Source organism: Zea mays, chromosome 10, assembly GCF_902167145.1.
Source record: "Zea mays cultivar B73 chromosome 10, Zm-B73-REFERENCE-NAM-5.0, whole genome shotgun sequence".
NCBI lineage: Eukaryota > Viridiplantae > Streptophyta > Magnoliopsida > Poales > Poaceae > Zea > Zea mays.
Genome location: NC_050105.1, coordinates 135,366,473 through 135,391,525, shown reverse-complemented (window position 1 = coordinate 135,391,525; position 25,053 = coordinate 135,366,473). Strand labels below are relative to the sequence as shown.

The 25,053-nt window shown below is 44.2% G+C and overlaps 1 protein-coding gene across 32 annotated transcripts; it reads left to right on the top strand.

Moving 5' to 3' along the window:
* The first annotated feature begins 13,504 nt into the window (after positions 1-13,504).
* Positions 13,505-19,274, top strand: LOC103641878 (uncharacterized). 32 transcript variants are annotated; one of them, XR_004853369.1, is made up of 9 exons: positions 13,505-13,830; positions 15,035-15,192; positions 15,285-15,946; positions 16,098-16,189; positions 17,449-17,487; positions 17,748-17,794; positions 17,939-18,115; positions 18,240-18,338; positions 18,955-19,223. XR_004853369.1 is itself a non-coding variant. In XM_020546035.2 (7 exons), exons 1-6 carry the CDS (start codon positions 15,804-15,806, stop codon positions 18,274-18,276), a joined length of 396 nt encoding a protein of 131 aa, XP_020401624.1. In that variant the 5' UTR covers positions 13,858-15,803; the 3' UTR covers positions 18,277-18,338; positions 18,955-19,223. The 32 variants fall into 32 exon arrangements, 8 of the variants coding, with proteins under 8 accessions (XP_020401621.1, XP_020401623.1, XP_020401628.1 ...); XR_002265872.3 differs by having other exon boundaries at positions 17,939-18,338; positions 18,955-19,274; XR_004853368.1 differs by having other exon boundaries at positions 13,519-13,830; positions 15,035-15,661; positions 15,756-15,946; positions 17,939-18,338; positions 18,955-19,274.
* Positions 19,275-25,053: the final 5,779 nt, after the last annotated feature.

Below are 25,053 nucleotides of genomic sequence, written 5' to 3'. Positions count from 1 at the left end.
GTATGTCCGAGGGTCGGATTCTAAGTTGATGGTAACCTGATCTCAGATCTATCTTCGAGAATACACTGGCACCTCTGAGCTGGTCAAACAGATCTTCTATCCTTGGCAGGGGGTACTTGTTCTTGACAGTGACTTCATTCAAGGCCCTGTAGTCTATGCACATCCTTTTGGTACCATCTTTCTTCTCTACAAACAACACTGGAGCGGCCCAATGCGAGGTACTTGGCCTGATGTAACCCTTCTCTAACATCTCATCTATCTGCTTCTTGAGTTCCACCAATTCTGGTCCAGACACTCGATAGGCTCTTTTGGAAATGGGGGCGGTACCAGGGATAAGCTCTATGGCAAATTCAACCTTTCTCTCGGGTGGCATGCCTGTTAGCTCCTCGGGAAACACATCCGGAAAGCCCGACACAACCTTGATAGCCTCGAGCGGGTTGGGCTCCTTACTATCAATTGAAATCTGGTGACAGACTCCCTCTTCTGACTTAGGCATCCTTAGCTCGGCCACAACCTCTTCTCCTGACGGGGACTTCAATGTTACAGTCCTCTTGTCACAACTAACATTTGCTTCATACTTCATTAACCAGTTCATCCCTAGAATAACATCTATCCCGAGGGTGTCTATTACTATTAAGTCACTGGGGAATCCTATCCCCCTTATTTCCACCATTATATTTGAACATATTTTATCTGTTTGCACCTTGCCACCAACCGAATTAATCCTCATGGGCGGCATCATTGCCTCTACTGAGATGTTATGCAATTCTACCCATGTTGCAGTGACAAATGAATGAGTTGCACCAGTATCAAATAGCACTTTTGCGGGATGAGATTCGACTGAGAACATACCTACTGCCACATCTGGTGCATCCTGGATTGCTTCGGCCTCCAAGGGGTTCACCTTTCCACGGTTGTACGCTTGGTTACGATTGCCTGCTGCCGACTGCAGTACACCTTGCCTTGTTGGAGCATTGGGGTTGGTCTGCTGCTGAGCCATCTTCTTTGGGCACTGCATCGCCCAGTGGCCTTGATCTCCACAGTGGAAACATCCTCTGCCTCCTCCTTGCGCTGGGGCTGCTTGGTTGTTCTGGTTTGCTGCGGGGGCAGGAAGGCGAGGTGCCTGGTTGTTCTGCTTCTGATACTGATTACTTCCCTGCTGGCTGTGCTGGCGATACTGCTGCTGCTGCTGTGGGTACTGCCTCTGAAACTGCTGCTGATGCAGACGCTGATTCTGATTCTGATATCCCTGTGGGTGACCAGATCTGCCTTGCTGAGATGAACTGCCTGAGAAACGTGGACGACTGATGCCTCCGGTCTGGGGTCCACTCATCTTGCGCTTCCGATCTTCCATATCCTTACGCTTCTTCTCAGTCATAACTGCCCTATCGATCAGGTGCTGGAAGGTGGGGAAGGTGTGATTCATCAGCTGGTAATGCAGGGGATCCACCAAACCCCTCATGAACCTGTACTGCCTCTTAGCATCAGTGTTGACGTCTTCAGGTGCATAACGGGATAGCTGCAGAAACTTATCCCTGTATTCACTAACAGACAGGGGTCCCTGCTTCAGAGCCAGAAACTCCTCCTTCTTCACGATCATCAGTCCCTCTGGCACATGGTACCTGCGGAAACTCTCGCTGAATTCTTCCCAGGTGATGGCTTCGGGGTCAGCATGTGTGGCGAGGTAGGACTCCCACCAGGACTGGGCTACTCCCCTCAGCTGACGGGGACCATACAGAACCTTCTCCCTGTCGTCACATTGGGCGGTGCGCAGTTCCCTTTCCACTGCGCGCGGCCAGTCTTCTGCATCCATGGGGTCAGCAGAATGGGCGAAGGTAGGAGGGTGCCTGTAACACCCTGAATTTGGGGGTATAAATTTTTTTCTAATATCCACCAAATTCGGGTGTTACTCTCTCTTTTCTTACTTTCCTTTCTTTTTCCTAAATAGTGAAGAATTATTTTATTTTATTTTATATCAATTTGTAAGCCCAGTAAAGTAAAACCCTAGGGGACGCTTTGATTGTCGCATCATGCTGGAGTGCATTTATTTTCTGTTTAACGTATTGTCTTGGTGTGTATCCATTTAATTGGTTGCTCTTTCTTGTGTATAATTATGAATAGAAATAAAAGAAAAGAATAAAAAGAAGAAAATAGAAAAAGGGTCTTGCTTCCTCAATTTTCTTAGCCAGCCCAGCCCCTTACCCCCGGCCGGCTTGCGCGCGCGGACCAGCTCCACCTCCTCGCCAGCCCGCCAGCAGCAGCGCGCGCTTCGCGCCCGGCCCATGCCGCGTTGCTTCCCCTAGCCCATCCCGCGCCTAGCATCACGCTGCTCCAGGCTGCTGGCTGCGCAGAGGGTCCCGCACGTCAGTTCCTTCCCCTCCTAGTATTCCTCTTCTCCAACTGCCCGCCCATGTCCCGCCCACTCCTCCACTTCTCTCAGACAAAGCAGGCGCCCCTTCGGTTACCGATCGTCATGACCGGGGTGAGTCCTCTTCTTCTCCCCTCCTCCTTCGTTGATCCTACCGGTGCCCATCACTGAAGTCCCTCGCACGCCTAGGCACGGCAGCAGCCCCTCCGCGTGCTGCCTGAAGTCTCCCCGCAACCTCACCATGGTCGTAGCCAAGCCCCTTCCTGCAACCCCTCACCGTGTCCCTACCGGCTACCGTGCAGGTCGGTCGGGCGTGGCTCTCCTGTAGCCTGCACAGCACCTATGGCGGCTTACCCCTCACGCCCTGTACGCGCACTCTGGCTAGAGGCTGAGCTCCCACCCTTGCCCCGGCGGTACGGCGGCGTGGCCTGCCCGGCGCGATGGCCCTCCTCCTGCTTGCTGCGTGGAGGAGCTCCCCTGCAGCCCCGGCCGACGGCTTAGCATCCTAGGCATGGGGCCTGGCCACCACGTGCAACGCAAAGATATCCCACGCGCAGTATGGCTGGTGCCTGGTGGGCAGCCAATGAATGGCGAGCAGCCCCTCCATTCCTATTCTTTGCAAGAAAGAAATTCAAAATGAAAGAGAACTCTTATGTAAACCTTGTGACCCTCGTGTAGCTCCATACAACTAATCAAATTATGTCACGTTATCTATTCCGCATAACACTAATAGTATTTTTAAGTATGTGATATTTTGTGTTAAATACTTGTTTTAATTCATTCAAATTGTGTTAGATTCATATTAATTTTGTCTGCACAGTAAAAACATTGTTTTAATCGTATCACATGTTTTCAAAATTATTTATTTATTTGATTTATGTTATTCATATTAGTTCTTCCAATCAAATTAGTATGGTTAGTGCCAACGTGGATGTTTCTAACTAATATTTATTTATGTAAATGTGACATTTGTTTAGCTTTTCTCGTGTATCGCGAGCGTTGTTTCGCACGTGGTCATGTGCTGATTCGCGTGTTGCCACACGTCGTTCTGTTCGCGTGGCACGTTTAAGTCAGCGCGTGCCGTTCGCACGCATCGTGCGTGTCGTTCACACGTGTCGACGCACGCTGTCGCGTACGCCGTTCCACGCACCTTGTTTAGGCCTTGTTCGTTTGTGTCGGATTGGTGGGCCGGAACGATTCCGAGCCGGATTGTTTCTCTAATTTATATAAACTTTGATTAGCCGGAACGATTCCGGGCGCAATCCGATGTAAACGAACAACGCCTTAGTGTGTTGCGTGCCATGTCGCGCAGCAATAAACTATTTCGTCTAGAATCGCTCATGTTAATTAATCTACGTAATTAAACGATGATTAACCGAGTAGTAAATCAATCAGAACTAAGTGTTAATTCTATCGGTGCATGCGATAAATACCTCTAATTGTGGTTATGTCAACTTAAGTGTTGCATTTAATTTATGTGCAGAATAAATATGACACAGTTTAGTAGTAGTTCGCGCGTCGCGCCGTTTTCGCGGGTCGCGTGCTGTTTGCGTGACGTGCACGCTGTTCCCACATGTGGCGCTCGTTGTCGTCGGGTCGTATGTTTTAGTTGTATAATTAATTATTGGTTTATTCTAGGGTTAATAAAATAACAATTTATTTAGAACGAGTATATAGTTTTAACTCGTGCTTTTATAAATATAAATATTAGTTAACTTGATTAACACCAGCTTAAATGCTTTTAACTAATTATTTATTTGTTCGTTGTTGGCGCACGACATCGTTTGCGCGTCATCGTGCTGTTTGCGCGCATAGTCGCGTTGACTCGTGCGTGTCGCGCACGGTCGTGCGCGTTGTTTTGCGGATGTCGTGCGTGCCATTCACACGCGTTGTCGCACACCGTGCGCGTGCCGCAGTGTTGTTTCGTGTGTCGTACGGCGTCAACGTGTGATAATAAATTATTTTCGCTTATAAACACTCATGTTAATAAGGTTAATTCGCCAGGTCATATATTTTAGATAATCAACCTAAGGTTTGCTCGACTAATATTTATTAGATTAATATCTCAGTTAGATTAAATGTGTAATGTTCAATTTGCGCTTTTATAATAAATATTAACATGGTAAATATTAACTTAATTACTTTCTATTTATTTATTATTTGTTTAGTATAAACGTGTCACTTATTTAGTTTTCCTCGTCTGTTGTTCCGCATGTGATGGCATGCTCGTTCGCGCTCGTCTCGCGCGCTATTTCGTGTGTCGTCAGCGTGCGATGTCGCGTCTGTCCGCGCGTCGTTCGCACGATGTTGTGCTGTTTCGTGTATCGTCAATTCGCATCGCTTAGAATCTCTTGTGTTAATTAAATTACTTATTTATTTGACAGCTGTTATCGTAACAGATTTAATCAGAACTAAATAGCAGTTATAATTTATATTTGATAATATCGAATTAAATGTTTTACTTAATATTTATTTAGCGTAAACGCGATATCTTCCAGATCGACACTTCGAGTTCGACACTTCTTTTTCCTCGCGTGACTGTAGTAGCGCACTCTATTTCGTTTTGCATGTTTTATTATGTTTGTATTTGTATGGTGTAATGTTCTTATGCATATATGTGTTTGCTTGCTTGTGTCTGTTCGTCTTCGATCCGCGTTGCGATTAGAGTGCGATCCATCTCCAAGTTTCGAGGGATCGAAGATCAAGCGTTGGCGACCATGTGATCAAGCTCTCTGCGTTCTATGAGGCTGAAGTCCCTGAGCAGCAGCAGCTTGGTGAAGGCAAGTGTCCTCTGACCCATTATGTCCTATTCATTTATAACTTACTACCCCGCATTACTTACTTGAAACCTAAGGATTGACTAGTTTTACACTTTACTTTATCCTTGATGACCTTCTGGGTTGTTATGGTTAGCATTTTGCTATTGCCTTAACTTAATCAATGAACATGATGTGACTACTTATGATACTGTTATCCTGATGATGTTGATGATCTTGTGATACTCTAGGGGGCTCAGGCTGTTTCCTGAGTACCTCTCCGTAAGGACCTGTTCGTTGAGAGACCACCCGGGATAACAGTGCAACCATGAGGGTGGAATGGGGTGCCCTTAGCTAATTAATTAGAGGAACTAGAAGTGTAGTTGCTTCGCCGTCGTGCCGTCAATGGGGTCCAGGCACAGTGCTTGCTCTGCCGAGGCTGGGTGCCGAGGTTCTTTCGTTTTGCTTTTTAGTCGCCCTCCTGCGGGGAGAGGTACTGTGTTTATCAAACTGGAGAAACCTAACGGGCAGCTATGACCTCTAGGGAATCTTTGTAAAGGCTTCGTAGTGAATCCCTGGCCATTCACCTTGGGAGTGAATAAGGGTCTTGCAAGCCCGGGCTAGAGAGGGAATCACGGCTCATGGGTAAAGTGTGCGACCTCTGCAGAGGGTAGTGAAACTGATATATCAGCCGTGCTCACGGTTAAGAGCGGCCTTGGGATCCTCTTTGATTAGAGACACGAATGGTTCGAGATATAATGGTTCTATTTATGATTTTGGTTCGATGATGATAATGATGTTCCTCGATGAGGAAATGATTCACGGGTTAGTTATTGCTAAAACCTGGCTTCACTAATAATAAATACCTGACCAACTAAAAGCAACTGCTTGAGCCTAACCCCACATAAAGCTAGTCCACTTCAGCCAAACGGGGCATTTGCTGAGTACGTTGATGTGTACTCATCCTTGCTTTACCACAAAACACCAGGTTGTCCACATTGCAACCACTGCTCAGGAGAAGACGAAGTCGTGGAAGGAGACTTCCAGGAGTTCCAAGACTACGACGAGTTTTAGGTGTGGGTTGGCGGCAACCCCCAGTCAGCTGCCTGTGAAGGCCTTATCTTTACTGCGTTTCGCTTAGCACTTTGATTTAACTGTTAAGTTGATGCCTATGTGGATGTCTATGACTCTGTGATGTAATAAGTTAATACTCTTTTATGTTATTATTCGAGCACTGTGCGATGATGTTCATTTATGTAATCGCTGTGTACGTGAATTCTGATCCTGGCACGTACATAGTTCGCATTCGGTTTGCCTTCTGAAACCGGGTGTGACATAAGTGGTATCAAAGCCGTGCTGACTGTAGGACCGCTGACCTAGAGTAGCATTGGCCGTTTTAAGGACTTATTGGCTATTACTTCACCTCATCCTTGATGCTGCTTCAAAATATTAGCCACATCGACTAATTCTATGTTGTGCTCCTATATATCCCCTTGTCAAAAGTATTTTATTCTAGTATGGTCTATACTTTCCTCAATCCATTAGATCTGATCTCACTCTTGTGCTTGCGACATCTTCGTAGATGCCCCTGACCATAACCTTCTTGCCTTTTTGGGATTCTTTCCTCTTTCGTCATTAAATTGCTACCATCTGGCAAACTCTAGTCCTTTGATATTGACATGCTCGTATCCCTTCAATACTCTTGTTTCAAATACTTGCCTCTAAATTTCTACCGACTACTTAAACATTTCAGTTTATATGTCCATGACCTTTCTGTATTTGAGACCCTTTCCTTTTCTGTTGTTAAGTTGCTATCTTTCGGCAATTTCTTGTCTCTTGGTATTGGTAGGCTCATCTCCTTGAAACCTTACATACTCTCATCTTTTTATATGCTTACCTTTATCCAATGTCTATTTAAAACATTTCAGTTAACATGTCCTTGACCACCCTTGTTTCTTAATGGTCCATGAGCGGTCATTTTATTTTTGCACATCCGTGGTAACCTCATTGTTTCCTTGTAACTTCCTTCGGTTATGGATTTTTACTTCAACTCTTCTATTGGAACCCTACCTATCTTACCCTTGATTGTTTCCTCTACATTGCCATTCCACGAGTCTTAGCCCAATTCGATCCTTTGTCATGCTTTCATTGATATCATCTTTACCTTTGTCGTCTCTACATATCACCCTGTTGCTTATTGTATACCTGCCCTATAAAAAAAACCATCCCTTTTCCATCTCAAATCAAGAGTTGTATTTCACCCATTTTCCCTTGGATCTATCTGAGAGCACCTAGAGGGGGGGGTGAATAGGTGATCCTGTAAAAACTTCAAACTTAAGCCACAAAAACTTGTTAAGTGTTAGCACGATTATTGCCAAGTGGCTAAGGTGAAGTCTCAACAATCTCAACAAAACACAGTACCACAAGAGAATCAAGCACAGAGTGACACAGTGGTTTTATCCCGTGGTTCGGCCAAGACCAACGCTTGCCTACTCCACGTTGTGGCGTCCCAACGGACGAGGGTTGCAATCAACCCCTCTCAAGCGGTCCAAAGACCCACTTGAATACCACGGTGTTTTGTTTTCCTTTCACTATCCCGTTTGCAAGGAATCTCCACAAATTGGAGTCTCTTGCCCTTACAAGTATATGATCACAAATGAAACACAGAGTAAGGGAGGGAAGCAACACACACAAATCCACAGCAAAAGCGCACGCACACGGCCAAGAATCGAGCTCACAAGACTATCTCAGAGTTCTCACTTAGAACAGAGCTCGAATCACTTAGAAACACAAACGAATGCGCAGAGACTTAGTGTGGATGATCAAGAATGCTCAAAGGTTGCTTGTGTGTCTTCTCCATGCGCCTAGGGGTCCCTTTTATAGCCCCAAGGCAGCTAGGAGCCGTTGAGAGCAAATCCGGAAGGCCATCCTTGCCTTCTGTCGTCGGGGGCACCGGACAGTCCGGTGCACACCGGACACTGTCCGGTGCCCGATTTGTTTCCTTAAACGGCGAAGACGACCGTTGCAGACCGTTGGCAGATCTGGCGCTGTTGGCGCACCGGACATGTCCGGTGCACACCGGACAGTCCGGTGCTCCAGACCGAGCTGGGTCTTGGCAGCACACAGCCAAGTCCCTTCTCCTTTTCTCTATTCTTCTTCTTTCTGTTTCTAACACTTAGACAAATATATTAGTACTTAAAACCAATGTACTAAGGCTTAGAAACATACCTTTACTTCATGATTTTCACCTTGTTCATCCATGTACATAAATTCCCAATTAAGCACATGTGTTGGCACTCAATCACCAAAATACATAGAAATGGCCCAAGGGCACATTTCCCTTTCAATCTCCCCCTTTTTGGTGATTTATGCCAACACAACATAAAGCAACTAGAACAAGTGCAAAATCACTTTAAATAAAAACTCAAATTGGTTTTATTCAATTTTGGCATATATGGATCATCCTTTGCCACCTCTTGGTTTGTTTTTGCAAATCAAACTCAAATCTCTATCTCTAAGTCAAACACACAAGTTGAAGTATAAAGAGAGTCATTCCAAAAGAGATTGATCAAAGATTTCAAAAACTCCCCCTTTTTCCCATAATCAACACTTCTCCCCACAAGAAGCCAACTTTTGAAAATAGAGACAATAAGAGATAATAAAAGCTTTTGACAAAACAAAAACTCTATTCTACTATTTTCAAAATCTCTCAAGTGGTAGCTGATCCATTTATCACTTTGGCCTTTATTTTCTCCCCCTTTGGCATCAAGCACCAAAACGGGATCAATCTTGGCCCGTTAACCCCATTGCCTCACCAAAGTCTTCAATTAAGAGCAAATGGCAATAAGATTTCATGAGATGAACTTGGAATTAGTTACCCTCTCATCGGAGTGCAGTGGAAGTCTTTCATGGTCCAAGTCCACCTTTTCCCTTTCAATCCTCCTTCGAGACTAAATTATCAAACTCAAGCACATGGTTAGTCTCAAAGGGTCAAGTTGTAACACATCTCCCCCTACACATGTGCATCACTTTGCAACGGACTTGTGAGGTCCAGGGAGTGTTTGTACAACTTGAGCACCACAATAAGCAACAAAATGCAGAATGAACCTGATCAAATGCATAAACACATGTATGCTACAATTCAATCCAAGTTCCGCGAATCTAAGACATTTAGCTCACTACGCAGCCTGCAAAAGGTCTTCTCATCTAGAGGCTTGGTAAAGATATCGGCTAGCTGGTTCTCGGTGCTAACATAAAACACTTCGATATCTCCCTTTTGCTGGTGGTCTCTCAAAAAGTGATGCCGGATGTCTATGTGCTTTGTGCGGCTGTGTTCAACAGGATTTTCCGCCATGCGGATAGCACTCTCATTGTCACATAGGAGTGGGACTTTGCTCAGATTGTAGCCAAAGTCCCTGAGGGTTTGCCTCATCCAAAGTAGTTGCGCGCAACACTGTCCTGCGGCAACATACTCGGCCTCAGCGGTGGACAGGGCAACGGATGTTTGTTTCTTAGAGTTCCATGACACCAGGGACCTTCCTAAGAATTGGCACGTCCCCGATGTACTCTTCCTATCGACCTTACATCCAGCATAGTCGGAGTCTGAGTATCCAACTAAGTCAAAGGTAGACCCCTTTGGATACCAGAGCCCGAAGCAAGGCGTAGCAACCAAATATCTAAGAATTCGCTTCACCGCCACTAAGTGACACTCCTTAGGATCGGATTGAAATCTAGCACACATGCATACGCTAAGCATAATATCCGGTCTACTAGCACATAAGTAAAGCAAAGAACCTATCATTGACCGGTATGCTTTTTGATCAACGGACTTACCTCCTTTGTTGAGGTCGGTGTGTCCGTCGGTCCCCATCGGAGTCTTTGCGGGCTTGGCGTCCTTCATCCCAAACCGCTTTAGCAGATCTTGCGTGTACTTCGTTTGGGAGATGAAGGTGCCGTCCTTGAGTTGCTTCACTTGGAACCCAAGGAAGTAGTTCAACTCGCCCATCATCGACATCTCGAATTTCTGCGTCATCACCCTGCTAAACTCTTCACAAGACTTTTGGTTAGTAGAACCAAATATTATGTCATCGACATAAATTTGGCACACAAACAGATCACCATTACAAGTCTTAGTAAAAAGAGTTGGATCGGCTTTCCCAACCTTGAAAGCATTAGCAATTAAGAAATCTCTAAGGCATTCATACCATGCTCTTGGGGCTTGCTTAAGTCCATAGAGCGCCTTAGAGAGCTTACACACATGGTCGGGGTACCGTTCATCCTCGAAGCCAGGGGGTTGCTCCACGTACACCTCCTCCTTGATTGGCCCGTTGAGGAAAGCGCTCTTCACATCCATTTGGTACAACCTGAAAGAATGGTGAGCGGCATATGCTAGCAAGATTCGAATTGACTCTAGCCTAGCCACAGGAGCAAAGGTCTCCTCGAAATCCAAACCTGCGACTTGGGCATAACCTTTTGCCACAAGTCGAGCCTTGTTCCTCGTCACCACCCCGTGCTCGTCCTGTTTGTTGCGGAACACCCACTTGGTTCCCACAACATTTTGCTTTGGACGAGGCACCAGTGTCCAAACTTCATTGCGCTTGAAGTTGTTTAACTCCTCTTGCATGGCCAACACCCAGTCCGGATCTAGCAAGGCCTCTTCTACCCTGAAAGGCTCAATAGAAGAGACAAAGGAGTAATGCTCACAAAAATTAACTAATCGAGATCGAGTAGTTACTCCCTTGCTAATGTCACCCAGAATTTGGTCGATGGGATGATCCCTTTGTATCATCGCTCGAACTTGGGTTGGAGGTGCCGGTTGCACTTCTTCCTCCATCACTTGATTATCTTGTGCTCCCCCTTGATCAAGCGCCTCCACTTGAGGTACCTGTTCGTCATCTTTGGTTGGGGGATGCACCATAGTTGAGGAAGAAGGTTGATCTCGTTCATCTTGTTCCTGTGGCCGTACTTCTCCAATCGCCATGGTCCGTATAGCGGCCGTCGGAACATCTTCTTCATCTACATCATCACAATCAATAACTTGCTCTCTTGGAGAGCCATTAGTCTCATCAAATACAACGTCGCTAGAGACTTCAACCAAACCCGATGATTTGTTGAAGACTCTATACGCCTTTGTATTTGAGTCATAACCTAACAAAAACCCTTCTACAGCTTTGGGAGCAAACTTAGAATTTCTACCCTTCTTCACTAGAATGTAGCATTTACTCCCAAATACACGAAAGTACGATACATTGGGTTTGTTACCGGTTAGAAGCTCATACGACGTCTTCTTGAGGAGGCGATGAAGGTAGACCCTGTTGATGGCATGGCAAGCAGTGTTCACGGCTTCCGTCCAAAAGCACTCGGGGATCTTGAATTCTCCTAGCATCGTCCTCGCCATGTCAATGAGCGTCCTGTTCTTCCTCTCTACCACACCATTTTGCTGTGGTGTGTAGGGAGCGGAGAACTCGTGCTTGATCCCTTCTTCTTCAAGGAACTCCTCCACTTGAAGGTTCTTGAATTCGGACCCGTTGTCGCTCCTTATCTTCTTCACTTTGAGCTCAAACTCATTTTGAGCCCTCCTGAGGACGCGCTTGAGGGTCCCTTGGGTTTCAGACTTATCCTGCAAAAAGAACACCCAAGTGAAGCGGGAAAAGTCATCAACAATAACTAGACCATACTTACTTCCCCCTATGCTTAGATAGGCGACGGGTCCGAAGAGGTCCATATGCAGCAGCTCCAGGGGTCTTGAAGTGGTCATCACATTCTTGCTGTGATGCGCTCCTCCCACCTGTTTACCTGCTTGACAAGCTGCACAAGGTCTATCTTTTTCGAAATGCACGTTAGTCAAACCTATCACGTGTTCTCCCTTTAGAAGCTTGTGAAGGTTCTTCATCCCCACATGTGCTAAGCGGCGATGCCACAGCCAGCCCATGCTAGTCTTAGCTATTAAGCATGCATCTAGACCGGCCTCTTCTTTTGCAAAATCAACTAAATAAAGTTTGCCGTCTAATACACCCTTAAAAGCTAATGAACCATCGCTTCTTCTAAAGACAGACACATCTATATTTGTAAATAAACAATTATATCCCATTTGACATAATTGACTGACAGATAGCAAATTATATCCAAGACTCTCCACTAAGAATACATTTGATATAGAATGCTCATTAGAAATTGCAATTTTACCTAGCCCTTTTACCTTGCCTTGATTCCCATCACCGAATATAATTGAATCTTGGGAATCCTTATTTTTGACGTAGGAGGTGAACATCTTCTTCTCCCCCGTCATATGGTTTGTGCATCCGCTGTCAATAATCCAGCTTGAACCCCCGGATGCATAAACCTGCAAGGCAAATTTAGGCTTGGGTCTTAGGTACCCAACTCATGTTGGGTCCTGCAAGGTTAGCACAAATGTCCTTAGGGACCCAAATGCAAGTCCTGTCTCCCTTGCATTTTGCCCCTAACTTTCTAGCAACTATTTTCCTATCCTTTCTACAAATAGCAAAGGAAGTGTTTAAAGCACAATAAATTATAGAAGGTTCATTCACTACTTTCCTAGGAGCATGAATAACATTCTTTCTAGGCACATGAGCAATATTTCTCCTAGGCATATCCCTATCATGCTTATAAGAAGAACTAGAGGCAAACATGGTATGAGAATCATAAACATGTGAATCAAAATCATTATAAGCATTTCTAGCATTTCTCCTATCATAATACATAAAAGCATGGTTCTTTTTAGCATTACTAGCCATAGGGGTCTTCCCTTTCTCCTTGACGAAGATGGGAGCCTTATGGCTTGTTAAGTTCTTGGCCTCTCTCTTGAAGCCAAGACCATCCTTAATTGAGGGGTGTCTACCAACCGTATAGGCAACCATTGCAAATTTTATTTTATCAACTTCATTCTTGCTAGTCTTAAGTTGGGCATTAAGACTAGCCACTTCCTTATTTAATTTGGAAATTAAAACTAGATGTTCACTACAGGCATCAACATCGAAATCCTTACACCTAGTGCAAATCTTAACATGTTCTACACAAGAATTAGATTTATTTGCTACTTCTAACTTAGCATTTAAATCATTGTTAACACCTTGTAAAGTAGAAATGGTTTCATGACAAGTAGATAGTTCATAAGAAAGCATTTCACTACAAGAAACTAATAAATGTTCGTGGGTTAATTTAAGAACGTGGGTACCGACGTTCTTAATTGACTTATGTTCATGGGTTAATTTAAGAACATGGGTACCCACGTTCTTAAATTAAATTCGTGGGTCCATGCTAAAACCGTCGAACTTATCGTATTAGGAACGTGGGTACCCACGTTCTTAAGTTAAATTCGTGGGCCACGTGGACACCGTCGAACTTAACACGAAACCTAAATCCCTAACCCACCCCGTGCGTCTCTCTTCTTTCCCTCTCCCTCTGTCTACCGCGCGCGCCCGCCGCTACCTGCCAGCCGCACGCCCGCCGCCAGCGCCCCGCCGCAACCCCGCGCGCCGGCTCGAGTACTTCGCTGTCCGCTCCCATTCAACTCCGGCCCAGCTGCGTGCTGCTCCGGCACCGGCAGGCGGATAAGCCCAGCAGGCAAGCAGGCAGGAGACTAGGAGAGGAGGAGAGCTCAGCACTGCACGCGCGCTCCCCTCCCCTTGCTGGCCAAATCGATCGGTCCCCTTCAGGCTTAAGGCTTCGGAGCTTGCTTTACTTCAGGTGAGATTACTTCATGAGCCTCTGCCTCTAGAAGAACCCAGCGAACCGCCCGCCCGCGATGCGGCTGCTGCAGCACTCGTTCGTGGCCCAGCCGCCGTCGCAGCAGCCGCTGACCGCCTGCCCGCCGTCATGATCGATCGATTGACTGAATAATTCCTCCCCGTCGCGGTCCAACTAGGGCGGTGGCGGCTGGATTCATCTCTCTGCTCAACTTTGGATGCTTGGTTGCCTGATTGGTTGGATGGCCGTGAGATGTACGTTCTTCCTTCCTAGCCATTTTGGGAAATTCAGGCCTCCTCCACATCAATCATCAGCGCATCATCCATTGTCTCCAGGAATTATAAGTTATCGCCTTAGCACTTCTTCTCCTTTCAATGTTCATGTTCTCTTACAGATGATAATCATATAATATGGGGTTGTTAAGAAGAAGAAGAAACCATCGCGTTTCGTGATTTTGTAATACATACTGCCATCTCACAGCTAGTCACTCGGTGGGCTGGAAATGGAGGGAGTAGCTAGGTGGCTGGTGGTGACCGTGACCCCCCTCAATCAAGCTCTCATGGTGGTGGAGGCGATGATTGACAAGCATCAGCATGGCACGGCAGCCTTGATGCTAGCTTCTTGGATTCTGCAATCCTGGACAGAATGACGGACGGACGAAATCTCCCTCGTCCCATTTTTTTAAACCCAGAAAAAGGGTGGAGTGAGGAAAAGACAAACCGAACCTTGGAAACGAGAACCAAATCATCTCCGCATTGGTGCGGTGGTCTGCGGAACCAATCATCTCCCTCGCTCTGTTCGTCTGAATCGTCTTGATGCATGCTGAAGTATAATTCGGGATGTATCCTTGAAGTGTAAACATTTAAGGATTGTGTAATTCTTTGGGTACCAAGACCCATTTTTTCAATTTTAAACAATCTAGTTTCTGCTTATTTTCTGAATGACCTGAAAGCTAGCGATATGCCCATATATATAACTACTTTTGATCAACCTGAACACTTTCTCAAGTCATTGCATACAGAGCAAAAATCTTGATATTTGCACCCACTAACAAGATTTATTTCTGTGTCTCAGTCCTTTGCGAATATCAAATGGTACTTTGCTGCAGCTCCTTGATAGATTTTGTTTCTTTTTTCCTTATCGTGTAGTGGCAAAGGTTATTTTCAGGGGGCAAAACTGATGGTTATAATTTTTTTTTCCATAGTTGGCAGGTGTATTTTCAGGGGATGTTGCTTGAGCCCAAATGGATGACAGCAGAAGTGTGATCTGACGTGCGCTCAGCTTCACCAACACACTGATTCTTGAATGCATTAAGCATAGTGCACAAGCAGTTATTCATGATAAGAAATCTTTTGCTCAAATGTAGCTAATTAGCACTTCATACATTCTGGATAGAATCGATTATACCATTTCGTCATCTGACTTGTTTGAAGAACTTTGGTCTTCCTTTACAGACATAGAAGGTGCTCTCAAAGACATCGAAGGTCTTCCTTTACCGTTTCGTCATCTGCAATGTGCTTATAGTATGAGAGTTGCCTGCTAATTCCTCTAAATATAGCATTAGTTCAGCTTGTAGCTTCATATTACATCAGGTAATGGATGGCATCAGAACTATTCTCTGTAATGATGGTATAAGAGCTCACTTGCTAATTCTTCTGAACATTCCCTGGGTTCAGCTTGTAACTTTAGTTAGATCAATGGATATCATCTAAACTATTCTTTTCTTTTTTTCTTTTGAAACAGGGCATATCTACTTAGTACCTGCATTTTTTTGTTGCTTGTTGATGATACTAATACTGTCTGATATAACTAGTTGCTTTTTCTCTCTTTGGTAAGAATCTGCAATTAAATTTGACATCCATTGGTTATATATTTTTTCCTTGTTCAGTTACCACACATGTTGCCATCTGAAAAGGCATTTTCAGCTGTTGTATCTGCTCTTGGCATCTACAACAAAGACGGGATAGTAGTTTATGATGGAAAGGGGCTGTTCAGTGATGCTCGTGTTTGGTGGTAAGCTTTTTTATTCACAAAAATATGTAAAAGAAGGAGTTCATCAAGCAGTTTGCTGAGATTTCATCAATAAACCAACGAATTTTGTTATCCGGTCCAGCAGGTACTTACTTTGTCTCTGTTTGGAGACCTGTACTTCCTTTGTTGTTTACCTTTTCCAGTTGATTTGTAATGCTAGTGGCCATACTTGTTTGATAATTATCCAACTTCATGTGCTTCTGTATTTCTCTAATTTTTTGCGGCAATGCATTTAGGTTCTGAGATTTATCAGGAAACATTGGTAAAGGCACTTGCTAAACATTTTGGTGCTAGACTTCTTGTCTTGGATTCACTTTTGCTACCTTGGGTAAGCTCATACTGTATATTTATTTACCTGCTCATGAACATTCAGAAGCTAAGAAACTTTGAATTATTGCACGTTCTATTACAATTTTCCTATACTGAACATGAGACTTCTCATAGGCAACCCAGTTATGAGCTTGCTTTTGTATTGACTATCCTGTGAAATCAGATATTCTTTCCCCATATCACATTTTTTGTAGCACCATATTAGTCCAATACATATATTTGTTTATATAAATTGCTTGATTGATCTCTAGGGGACCAAGTTATGGTTATCGAGGCAGAGTGATGCACTAGATCTAAGGTGTGTTTGAATGCACTAGATCTAATATGTAGTTGGCTAAAAAATTACTAGTAGAGTTAGCTAGCTAACAAATAGATATCTAACTATTAGCTAATTTGCTAAAAGTAGCTAATAGTTGAATTATTAGTTATGCTGTTTGGATGTCTTTAGCTATTTTTAACAGCTAACTATTAGTTATAGTGCATTCAAACACCCCTCCCTAAATGCATTTCATCTTACATTTGCATACTTCTCTCAGGTCAACAGACTTGACACGAAGGAGCAGTGTGTATGTTCATAGGAGCTGTTGTTCTGGACATGGTTTTGGAGTCTGCAGCAGCTTTAGAACATTCGCACACCTGATTGCGATGAATTCGTAGAAATGCTTTTAAAACTTGATTACTGGTCTAAACTGGCTAGGCCCCGTCCGAATGTCATCACATAACAACAGTATGGTGGCCAAATCACAAGCTTTTACACGTATAGTATAGTGTGTTTCATCTTTACAAGATCCTTTCCCTTTTCCTTTTCACCCCTATCACCCCAACCCACCTACGCTACATTACATTTCCTGCTATACCACCAATCTGTATACAATTGAAAAACTACAGGCTACTACAACCCAATGCTTCCTGAGAATCTAGACAAATTTGGACAGTGCGAGTTTCAAGTCCTGATGGTATTGTGGCATATTGGTTCCTGCATGCATTTTGCAAATGAACAAGGCTAAGAGTTATTTTATACCTTGCATTGCTGTAATTTTTACTTCTCCCCACCAGGGACATGGGTTCTTGTTGAGATATCTTGTTAACCCTTTATTTTTGATCAGTTATTTCTCTTCAAGTTTATCTGTTGGGGCCTAATCCTCTTAGCGACGCGTCATATTAGAACCCGGGTGTTGTGTTAAAGCTTGGACAACCAATCATTTATTATCCGAGAATTTAATTTGGTTTTATTAATCAATTTAAACCTTTCTATAGGAAGAGAGTGGCTCTTCACTCCCATCGGATTAACAAAAAGTGAGTCTCATGTTTTCTTATTTGTTTGACTCATGTTGGTGTGATATTTTGCTAAACAGATTTTGCATATCATAGCGACGTTTGTCATTTTGTATCTATACATTTATGCTAATTTTTAACTCTCGTGGCAACGCATGGGTACGTACCTAGTAAATATCTGTAATGTTAGAATCTTAGTATTTCCATCACTTGCCATTCCTCAAATATAAATATATTGCATCTATTATATGGCTCTTCTGACAAAAGAAGTTTGAAAATAGAGAGGAAGGATAAGGACGCAAAGAAAAGAAGTAAAACGAGGAGAAAGGTATACTCTAGCTTATGACCTACTGCCTATTTGTGAAATTGTGCGATTTACCTAATGGAAATATATTTAGTTATGATAACTTTGTTCTAGGTACTTTGCTTACTTAAAATTTGTTTGATGCCCTCACCTTTAAATCTTTAACAGCACAAAAGTTCATCAGAGTCAAGTTCCAGCTCATCTTCAGAATCTTCAAGCAGCGACGATGAGGGTAGGGGTTCAAGGAAGTCCAGATCACAGTCGAGATCAAAGAGAACAAGGAAGGAAAAGAAGAGTCGGTCAAGGTCCAAGCACAGAGGCAGTGAAAGCGAGGAGGAAGGCCTGGTACGCCTCTCTAAATTCTTCGGGAAGTAAGGAGTAGACGCTGTTGTACCCAAGACGCCCTTTTCATTTTGAAACGTAGATTGGTGGGTTTGGATGTATCATTCAACACAGATTACTTCTGAAGGTTGAGCGAGCCGTTTACCATGGTGTTCTCAATATGATGCTCAGCTGTTAAGAGGGTTTGGTCAAGTTGTGTGGCTTCCAAAAACTTTGTAAGCAACTGGTAAGTCATTATTAAATCGCTGTACCTTGGAGGATTTGATGCCATATATTTGAGACATTGAACTGCTATATTTATGTTAAGACTTTACATACGCAGTCAGTTGTTTCAGTTATATGCTCTTTTGCTATATTTATGTTAAGACTTTACATGCCTAGTCAGTCGTTTCCAATATGTAAATCTTCTAGCGCCTGACATGGTGAGGAAGGTTGTTAGACCCTACTGAAACTTCCCTCTCTTTGTTACATCACTTTGCATCTTCCAGCGCCTAACATGGTTTAGTGAATCTGGAATTTAGTGTTGTGAGAGCTGTTTTGTTGTGACGTGCTTTGGACTGTTAGGTGGCTGAATTCTGAATTTTCAGATTTGGAGTAGCGTCTAAGTCTGAATTTCCAAAGTAGTTTTTTTGGACAGTTAACATCGCGGATCCTTTGCACGATGCATCATTTTAAATAACACGGTGCTGCGTCTTGAAATGAAGTCTGTTTTCACTCTCATGTTCATGTTCATGCACAAATATGGAAGCCACATTTTGTGTTTATCATGCTTTCCTATATCTTTGTGTACATGTGATTTAATGCCAGTTGTGTATTTATGAGAATTTTGGTTTATTTTGTAGGATTTCGGCTCTCATCAAGTGACTCCTCCCCCTCATGTTGACTTTGCGGACAGATGTCTCAATTTTAGTGGTGGAGCTACGAACAACAATCCGATGTCCTGATCGAGAGCGATGGAGTTAATGTTTGAACTTGTGTGTTTGAACTTGTGAACTAAAAATGTGAACTATGGATGTAAACTTGTGTGAATTTGTGAACTTATGTATTTGACTTATGTGAATTTTGTGAACTTATATATTTGGACTTGTGTGAATTTGTGATATGAACATATATCAATGTGTTTGAAATCTGTATTGTATGTGATATATTGTGTTGCATGTGATATTATGTGTGTCTAATTTTTCATTTTTGTATTTTTTATTTTTTCTGGAAAAGGGTTAAGAACGTGGGTACCCACGTTCTTAAGGTTAGGAACGTGGGTACCCACGTTCTTAAGGTTAAGAACGTGGGTACCGTCGAACTTATTGTGCAGTCCTCGCAGACCCACGCAGGGTTAAGAACGTGGGTGCCCACGTTCTTAAGGTTAAGAACGTGGGTACCGTCGAACTTATTGTTCAGTCCGCGCAGACCTCCGCAGGACACATAAGTTCGATGGCCACATGACCCCGTCGAACTTAACCTTAAGAACGTGGGTGCCGTCGAACTTATGGGAAAAAGTTCGACGGCCCCCGTCGAACTTAAAAACGCACGTTCTTAATTGTAAGTTCGACGGTACCCACGCTCTTAATGTTAAGTTCGACGGTACCCACGTTCTTAAGGTTAAGTTCGACGGGGCCGTCGAACTTACTTCTCTAAGTTCGTCCAAAAATCGCCGTCGGCTATATTCGTCGGTAAACCCACGTTCTTACGGTAAGTTCGACGGCTTATTACATTAAGTTCGACGGTTTTTCACCCACGTTCTTTAACCAGTTTCCTGTAGTGTTTCATTTCTTTTTACTTCTAAAGCATATGATTTTTGTGCCTCTACAAATTTATCATGTTCATCATACAATAAATCCTCCTGCTTTTCTAAAAGCCTATCCTTTTCATTCAATGCATCAATCAATTCATTGATTTTATCTATCTTAGATCTATCTAAGCCCTTGAACAAGCATGAATAATCTATGTCATCATCACTAGACTCACTATCACTAGAAGAAGCATAAGTGGAGTCTTGAGTACTCACCTTCTTCTCCCTTGCCATAAGACATGTGAGACGCTCGTTGGGGAAGAGAGCCGATTTGTTGAAGGCAGTGGCGGTGAGTCCTTCGTTGTCGGAGTCGGAGGAGGAGCAATCCGAGTCCCACTCCTTTCCTAGATGCGCCTCGCCCTTTGCCTTCTTGTATTGCTTCTTCTTTTCTCTTTTGTTCCCCTTTTCCTGGTCACTTTCATTATCGGGACAGTTAGCGATAAAATGACCAAGCTTACCGCATTTGAAGCATGAGCGCTTCCCCTTGGTCTTGGTCTTGCTTGGCTGCCCCTTGCGACCATTTAGCGCCGTCTTGAATCTCTTGATGATGAGAGCCATCTCTTCATCGTTGAGTCCGGCCGCCTCAATTTGTGCCACCTTGCTAGGTAGCGCCTCCTTGCTTCGTGTTGCCTTGAGAGCGAGAGGTTGCGGTTCGTTGATCGGACCATTCAAGGCGTCGTCCACATATCTCGCCTCCTTGATCATCATTCGCCCGCTGACAAATTTCCCAAGAACTTCTTCGGGCGACATCTTGGTGTACCTGGGATTTTCACGTATATTGTTCACCAAGTGAGGATCAAGAACGGTAAATGACCTTAGCATTAGGCGGACGACGTCGTGGTCCGTCCATCGCGTGCTCCCGTAGCTTCTTATCTTGTTGATAAGGGTCTTGAGCCGATTGTATGTTTGCGTTGGCTCCTCGCCCCTTATCATTGCGAACCGTCCAAGCTCGCCCTCCACCAACTCCATCTTGGTGAGTAAGGTGACGTCGTTCCCCTCATGAGAAATCTTGAGGGTGTCCCAGATTTGCTTGGCGTTATCCAAGCCGCTCACCTTATGGTATTCATTCCTGCACAAGGAAGCTAGAAGAACAGTAGTAGCTTGTGCATTCTTATGAATTTGTTCATTAATGAACATGGGACTATCCGAACTATCAAAATGCATTCCACTCTCTACAATCTCCCATATACTAGGATGGAGAGAGAATAGGTGACTACGCATTTTGTGGCTCCAAAATCCGTAGTCTTCTCCATCAAAGTGTGGGGGCTTGCCGAGTGGAATGGAGAGCAAATGAGAATGTGAACTTTGCGGAATACGAGAGTAATCAAAAGAAAAGTTCGAATTAACCGGTTTTCTTTGTTTGTCGTAGTCGTTGTGGTCCTCGTCCTTTTGGGAAGAAGTAGACTCGTCGCTGTCGTAGTAGACGATCTCCTTGATGCGCCTGGTCTTCTTCTTCTTCCCTTCCTTCCGTCTTTGGCCCGAGCCGGAGTCGGTAGGCTTATCGTCCTTTGGCTCGTTGACGAAGGATTCCTTCTCTTTGTCGTTGATCACTATACCCTTCCCCTTAGGATCCATCTCTTCGGGCGGTTAGTCCCTTTGTGAAGAGAACGGCTCCGATACCAATTGAGAGCACCTAGAGGGGGGGGGGGGTGAATAGGTGATCCTGTAAAAACTTCAAACTTAAGCCACAAAAACTTGTTAAGTGTTAGCACGATTATTGCCAAGTGGCTAAGGTGAAGTCTCAACAATCTCAACAAAACACAGTACCACAAGAGAATCAAGCACAGAGTGACACAGTGGTTTTATCCCGTGGTTCGGCCAAGACCAACGCTTGCCTACTCCACGTTGTGGCGTCCCAACGGACGAGGGTTGCAATCAACCCCTCTCAAGCGGTCCAAAGACCCACTTGAATACCACGGTGTTTTGTTTTCCTTTCACTATCCCGTTTGCAAGGAATCTCCACAAATTGGAGTCTCTTGCCCTTACAAGTATATGATCACAAATGAAACACAGAGTAAGGGAGGGAAGCAACACACACAAATCCACAGCAAAAGCGCACGCACACGGCCAAGAATCGAGCTCACAAGACTATCTCAGAGTTCTCACTTAGAACAGAGCTCGAATCACTTAGAAACACAAACGAATGCGCAGAGACTTAGTGTGGATGATCAAGAATGCTCAAAGGTTGCTTGTGTGTCTTCTCCATGCGCCTAGGGGTCCCTTTTATAGCCCCAAGGCAGCTAGGAGCCGTTGAGAGCAAATCCGGAAGGCCATCCTTGCCTTCTGTCGTCGGGGGCACCGGACAGTCCGGTGCACACCGGACACTGTCCGGTGCCCGATTTGTTTCCTTAAACGGCGAAGACGACCGTTGCAGACCGTTGGCAGATCTGGCGCTGTTGGCGCACCGGACATGTCCGGTGCACACCGGACAGTCCGGTGCTCCAGACCGAGCTGGGTCTTGGCAGCACACAGCCAAGTCCCTTCTCCTTTTCTCTATTCTTCTTCTTTCTGTTTCTAACACTTAGACAAATATATTAGTACTTAAAACCAATGTACTAAGGCTTAGAAACATACCTTTACTTCATGATTTTCACCTTGTTCATCCATGTACATAAATTCCCAATTAAGCACATGTGTTGGCACTCAATCACCAAAATACATAGAAATGGCCCAAGGGCACATTTCCCTTTCACTATCCTATTCTTTGCCGCATGAACTTTCAACCCCTTCGTTTAATGTGTTTTGTTTGCTATCATCTTTACCCTTGTGATCCTACCTTGATGTTGTCATATGTGTGCCACTAAAACCTCCCTTCTCCCCTCTCATTTCGAGAGTGGTGTTTTACTTACCTCGCCCTCAGCTATATTTTCTTATTTACCACATGTAATCTTGTGCGCAACTCCATTCTTTGTTGACTCATACCACTGGCTCTTCAAAGCCTTCATCTTTTCTCTCATACCGTTGTCTGTTGTCGCCTTTGACCCTTGTGATATTGAGGTCTTCTACCTAAATGCTCACCTTGAATTTATCCTTTAAAAGCCTCCCTTTTCTTTCAACCTAGTTTGAGAGTTGCGAGGTACCTATCTCTCCCTTGATTTCTTTTCACTTCTTGTCGCCTTATAGGTTTTGTGTTAATTCCATCCTTTGCTGTGTTTTTATTTGCTATCACCCTCACCTTGTCGTCCATCGATCTTGCCTTGATACTCATCTTTATTCCTACTCTTTAAAAATCCCCTCTCTTCCACCTCAATTTGAGAGTGGCAACTTACCTATCTAGCCCTTGGACGTACCCCCTCTTTTTCCATTTGCAGGTCCTGTCTTAACTCCATACTTGGTGGTACTTATATCCTTTGTTCTTATGCCCATTACCTCTCCTCTTACATTTTTTCTGTTATCACCTTTAACCCTTGTAATATCTATGCCCTTACCTTCACGCTTATCTTGAACCTACCCTTTAAAACCTCCTCTTTTCCGTCCCTGTTCGAGGATAATGTCTCACCTACTTCACCATTGATTGCTCCCCCTTCTTGGACGCCTTGCAAGCTTTGCCTAAAATACATCCTTTGTTGTGTGTTTGACGGTTATCACCTTAACCATTGTCATCCCTCGATCTTTACCTTGATGCTTATCATGTACCTGCATTTTAAAGCCGCCTCTCCCATTTCATTCCAAGAGTGATGTCTTGCCCATCTCGCTCTTGTCCGTTCCCTATTCCTCTATCTCGTTGCAAGTCTTGTCTTAACTCGATCTTTTGGTGTGCCTTTGTCTGTTACCTCCTTTACCTTTGTCATCACTGGATCTTTCCATGATGCTTATCTTATGCCTACCTTTTGAATTATCATCTTTCCCATCTCGATTTGAGAATGGTGTTTACCTACCCTGCCCTTGGTTGCATTTTCTCCCTTGTCGATTACAATCCCTGCTTAAACTCCATCCTTAATTGTGCTCATGATCCTATCCTACACGTCTTGTTCTTCTCCTCGTCCTTCGACAACCTTAGAGAGTAGTTATTCCCTTTTCAAGAAAGACCACCACTTAATTAGAAAGAACGTGTAGCAACGAAATGTTTATTGTTGTATGCTTGTGATGTTTGTCTTTGTGTGATGACTGATTTGCTTCTTTGTGATGAGTGTTGATGTGTTGTGGCCCTTGGTCCGCAATGACATCAGTTTACTAGCTGAGTGCCATAGAGTTAGGTAGTTGGGTGCTCTCCCTTTTCTCTCTTTAATCCATCTATGCTTACCTTTTCTATCTGTAGCCTTTCCTCTTGTACCTGCCCAGTTGGCAACCTCCAGCTCCTCTTAATTAATTAAGATCAGAATCGACAGCATCTTCACCAAGTGCATATCAACGCTTTTGTTAAGAGGGTTAGCCGCAAACCACAATGAAGACAATGCGATCGACATCAACTAACAAGATCAAGTGGCACAACGAAAGTGTGTGTGGGTCCAACCCACAGGTCCAAGAGATCCTCATGAATTGCATCAATCGGTCTCAAGCATCTAAAGGTCAAAGCAACCAGTCCGCAAGTTAAAGCTCACAGAGCCAAAACTGAGTTAGAAGAAGTTATGAAAGATCAATGAACCAATCTCATTTTCTTGCTAGCCTCTTCTTGAATCTCGAGGGCGAGATTCCTGTTAAGGGGGTTAGATTTGTAACACCCTGAATTTGGGGGTATAAATTTTTTTCTAATATCCACCAAATTCGGGTGTTACTCTCTCTTTTCTTACTTTCCTTTCTTTTTCCTAAATAGTGAAGAATTATTTTATTTTATTTTATATCAATTTGTAAGCCCAGTAAAGTAAAACCCTAGGGGACGCTTTGATTGTCGCATCATGCTGGAGTGCATTTATTTTCTGTTTAACGTATTGTCTTGGTGTGTATCCATTTAATTGGTTGCTCTTTCTTGTGTATAATTATGAATAGAAATAAAAGAAAAGAATAAAAAGAAGAAAATAGAAAAAGGGTCTTGCTTCCTCAATTTTCTTAGCCAGCCCAGCCCCTTACCCCCGGCCGGCTTGCGCGCGCGGACCAGCTCCACCTCCTCGCCAGCCCGCCAGCAGCAGCGCGCGCTTCGCGCCCGGCCCATGCCGCGTTGCTTCCCCTAGCCCATCCCGCGCCTAGCATCACGCTGCTCCAGGCTGCTGGCTGC

Coding starts and splice junctions, on each gene's coding strand:
- LOC103641878 (XM_020546035.2), top strand. CDS start 15,804: ATGATGGAAAGGGGCTGTTCAGTGATGCTCGTGTTTGGTG. Junction 17,795..17,938: donor GAAGTAAAACGAGGAGAAAG/GTATACTCTAGC, acceptor AATCTTTAACAG/CACAAAAGTTCATCAGAGTC. Junction 18,116..18,239: donor AAAGCGAGGAGGAAGGCCTG/GTACGCCTCTCT, acceptor TTACTTCTGAAG/GTTGAGCGAGCCGTTTACCA.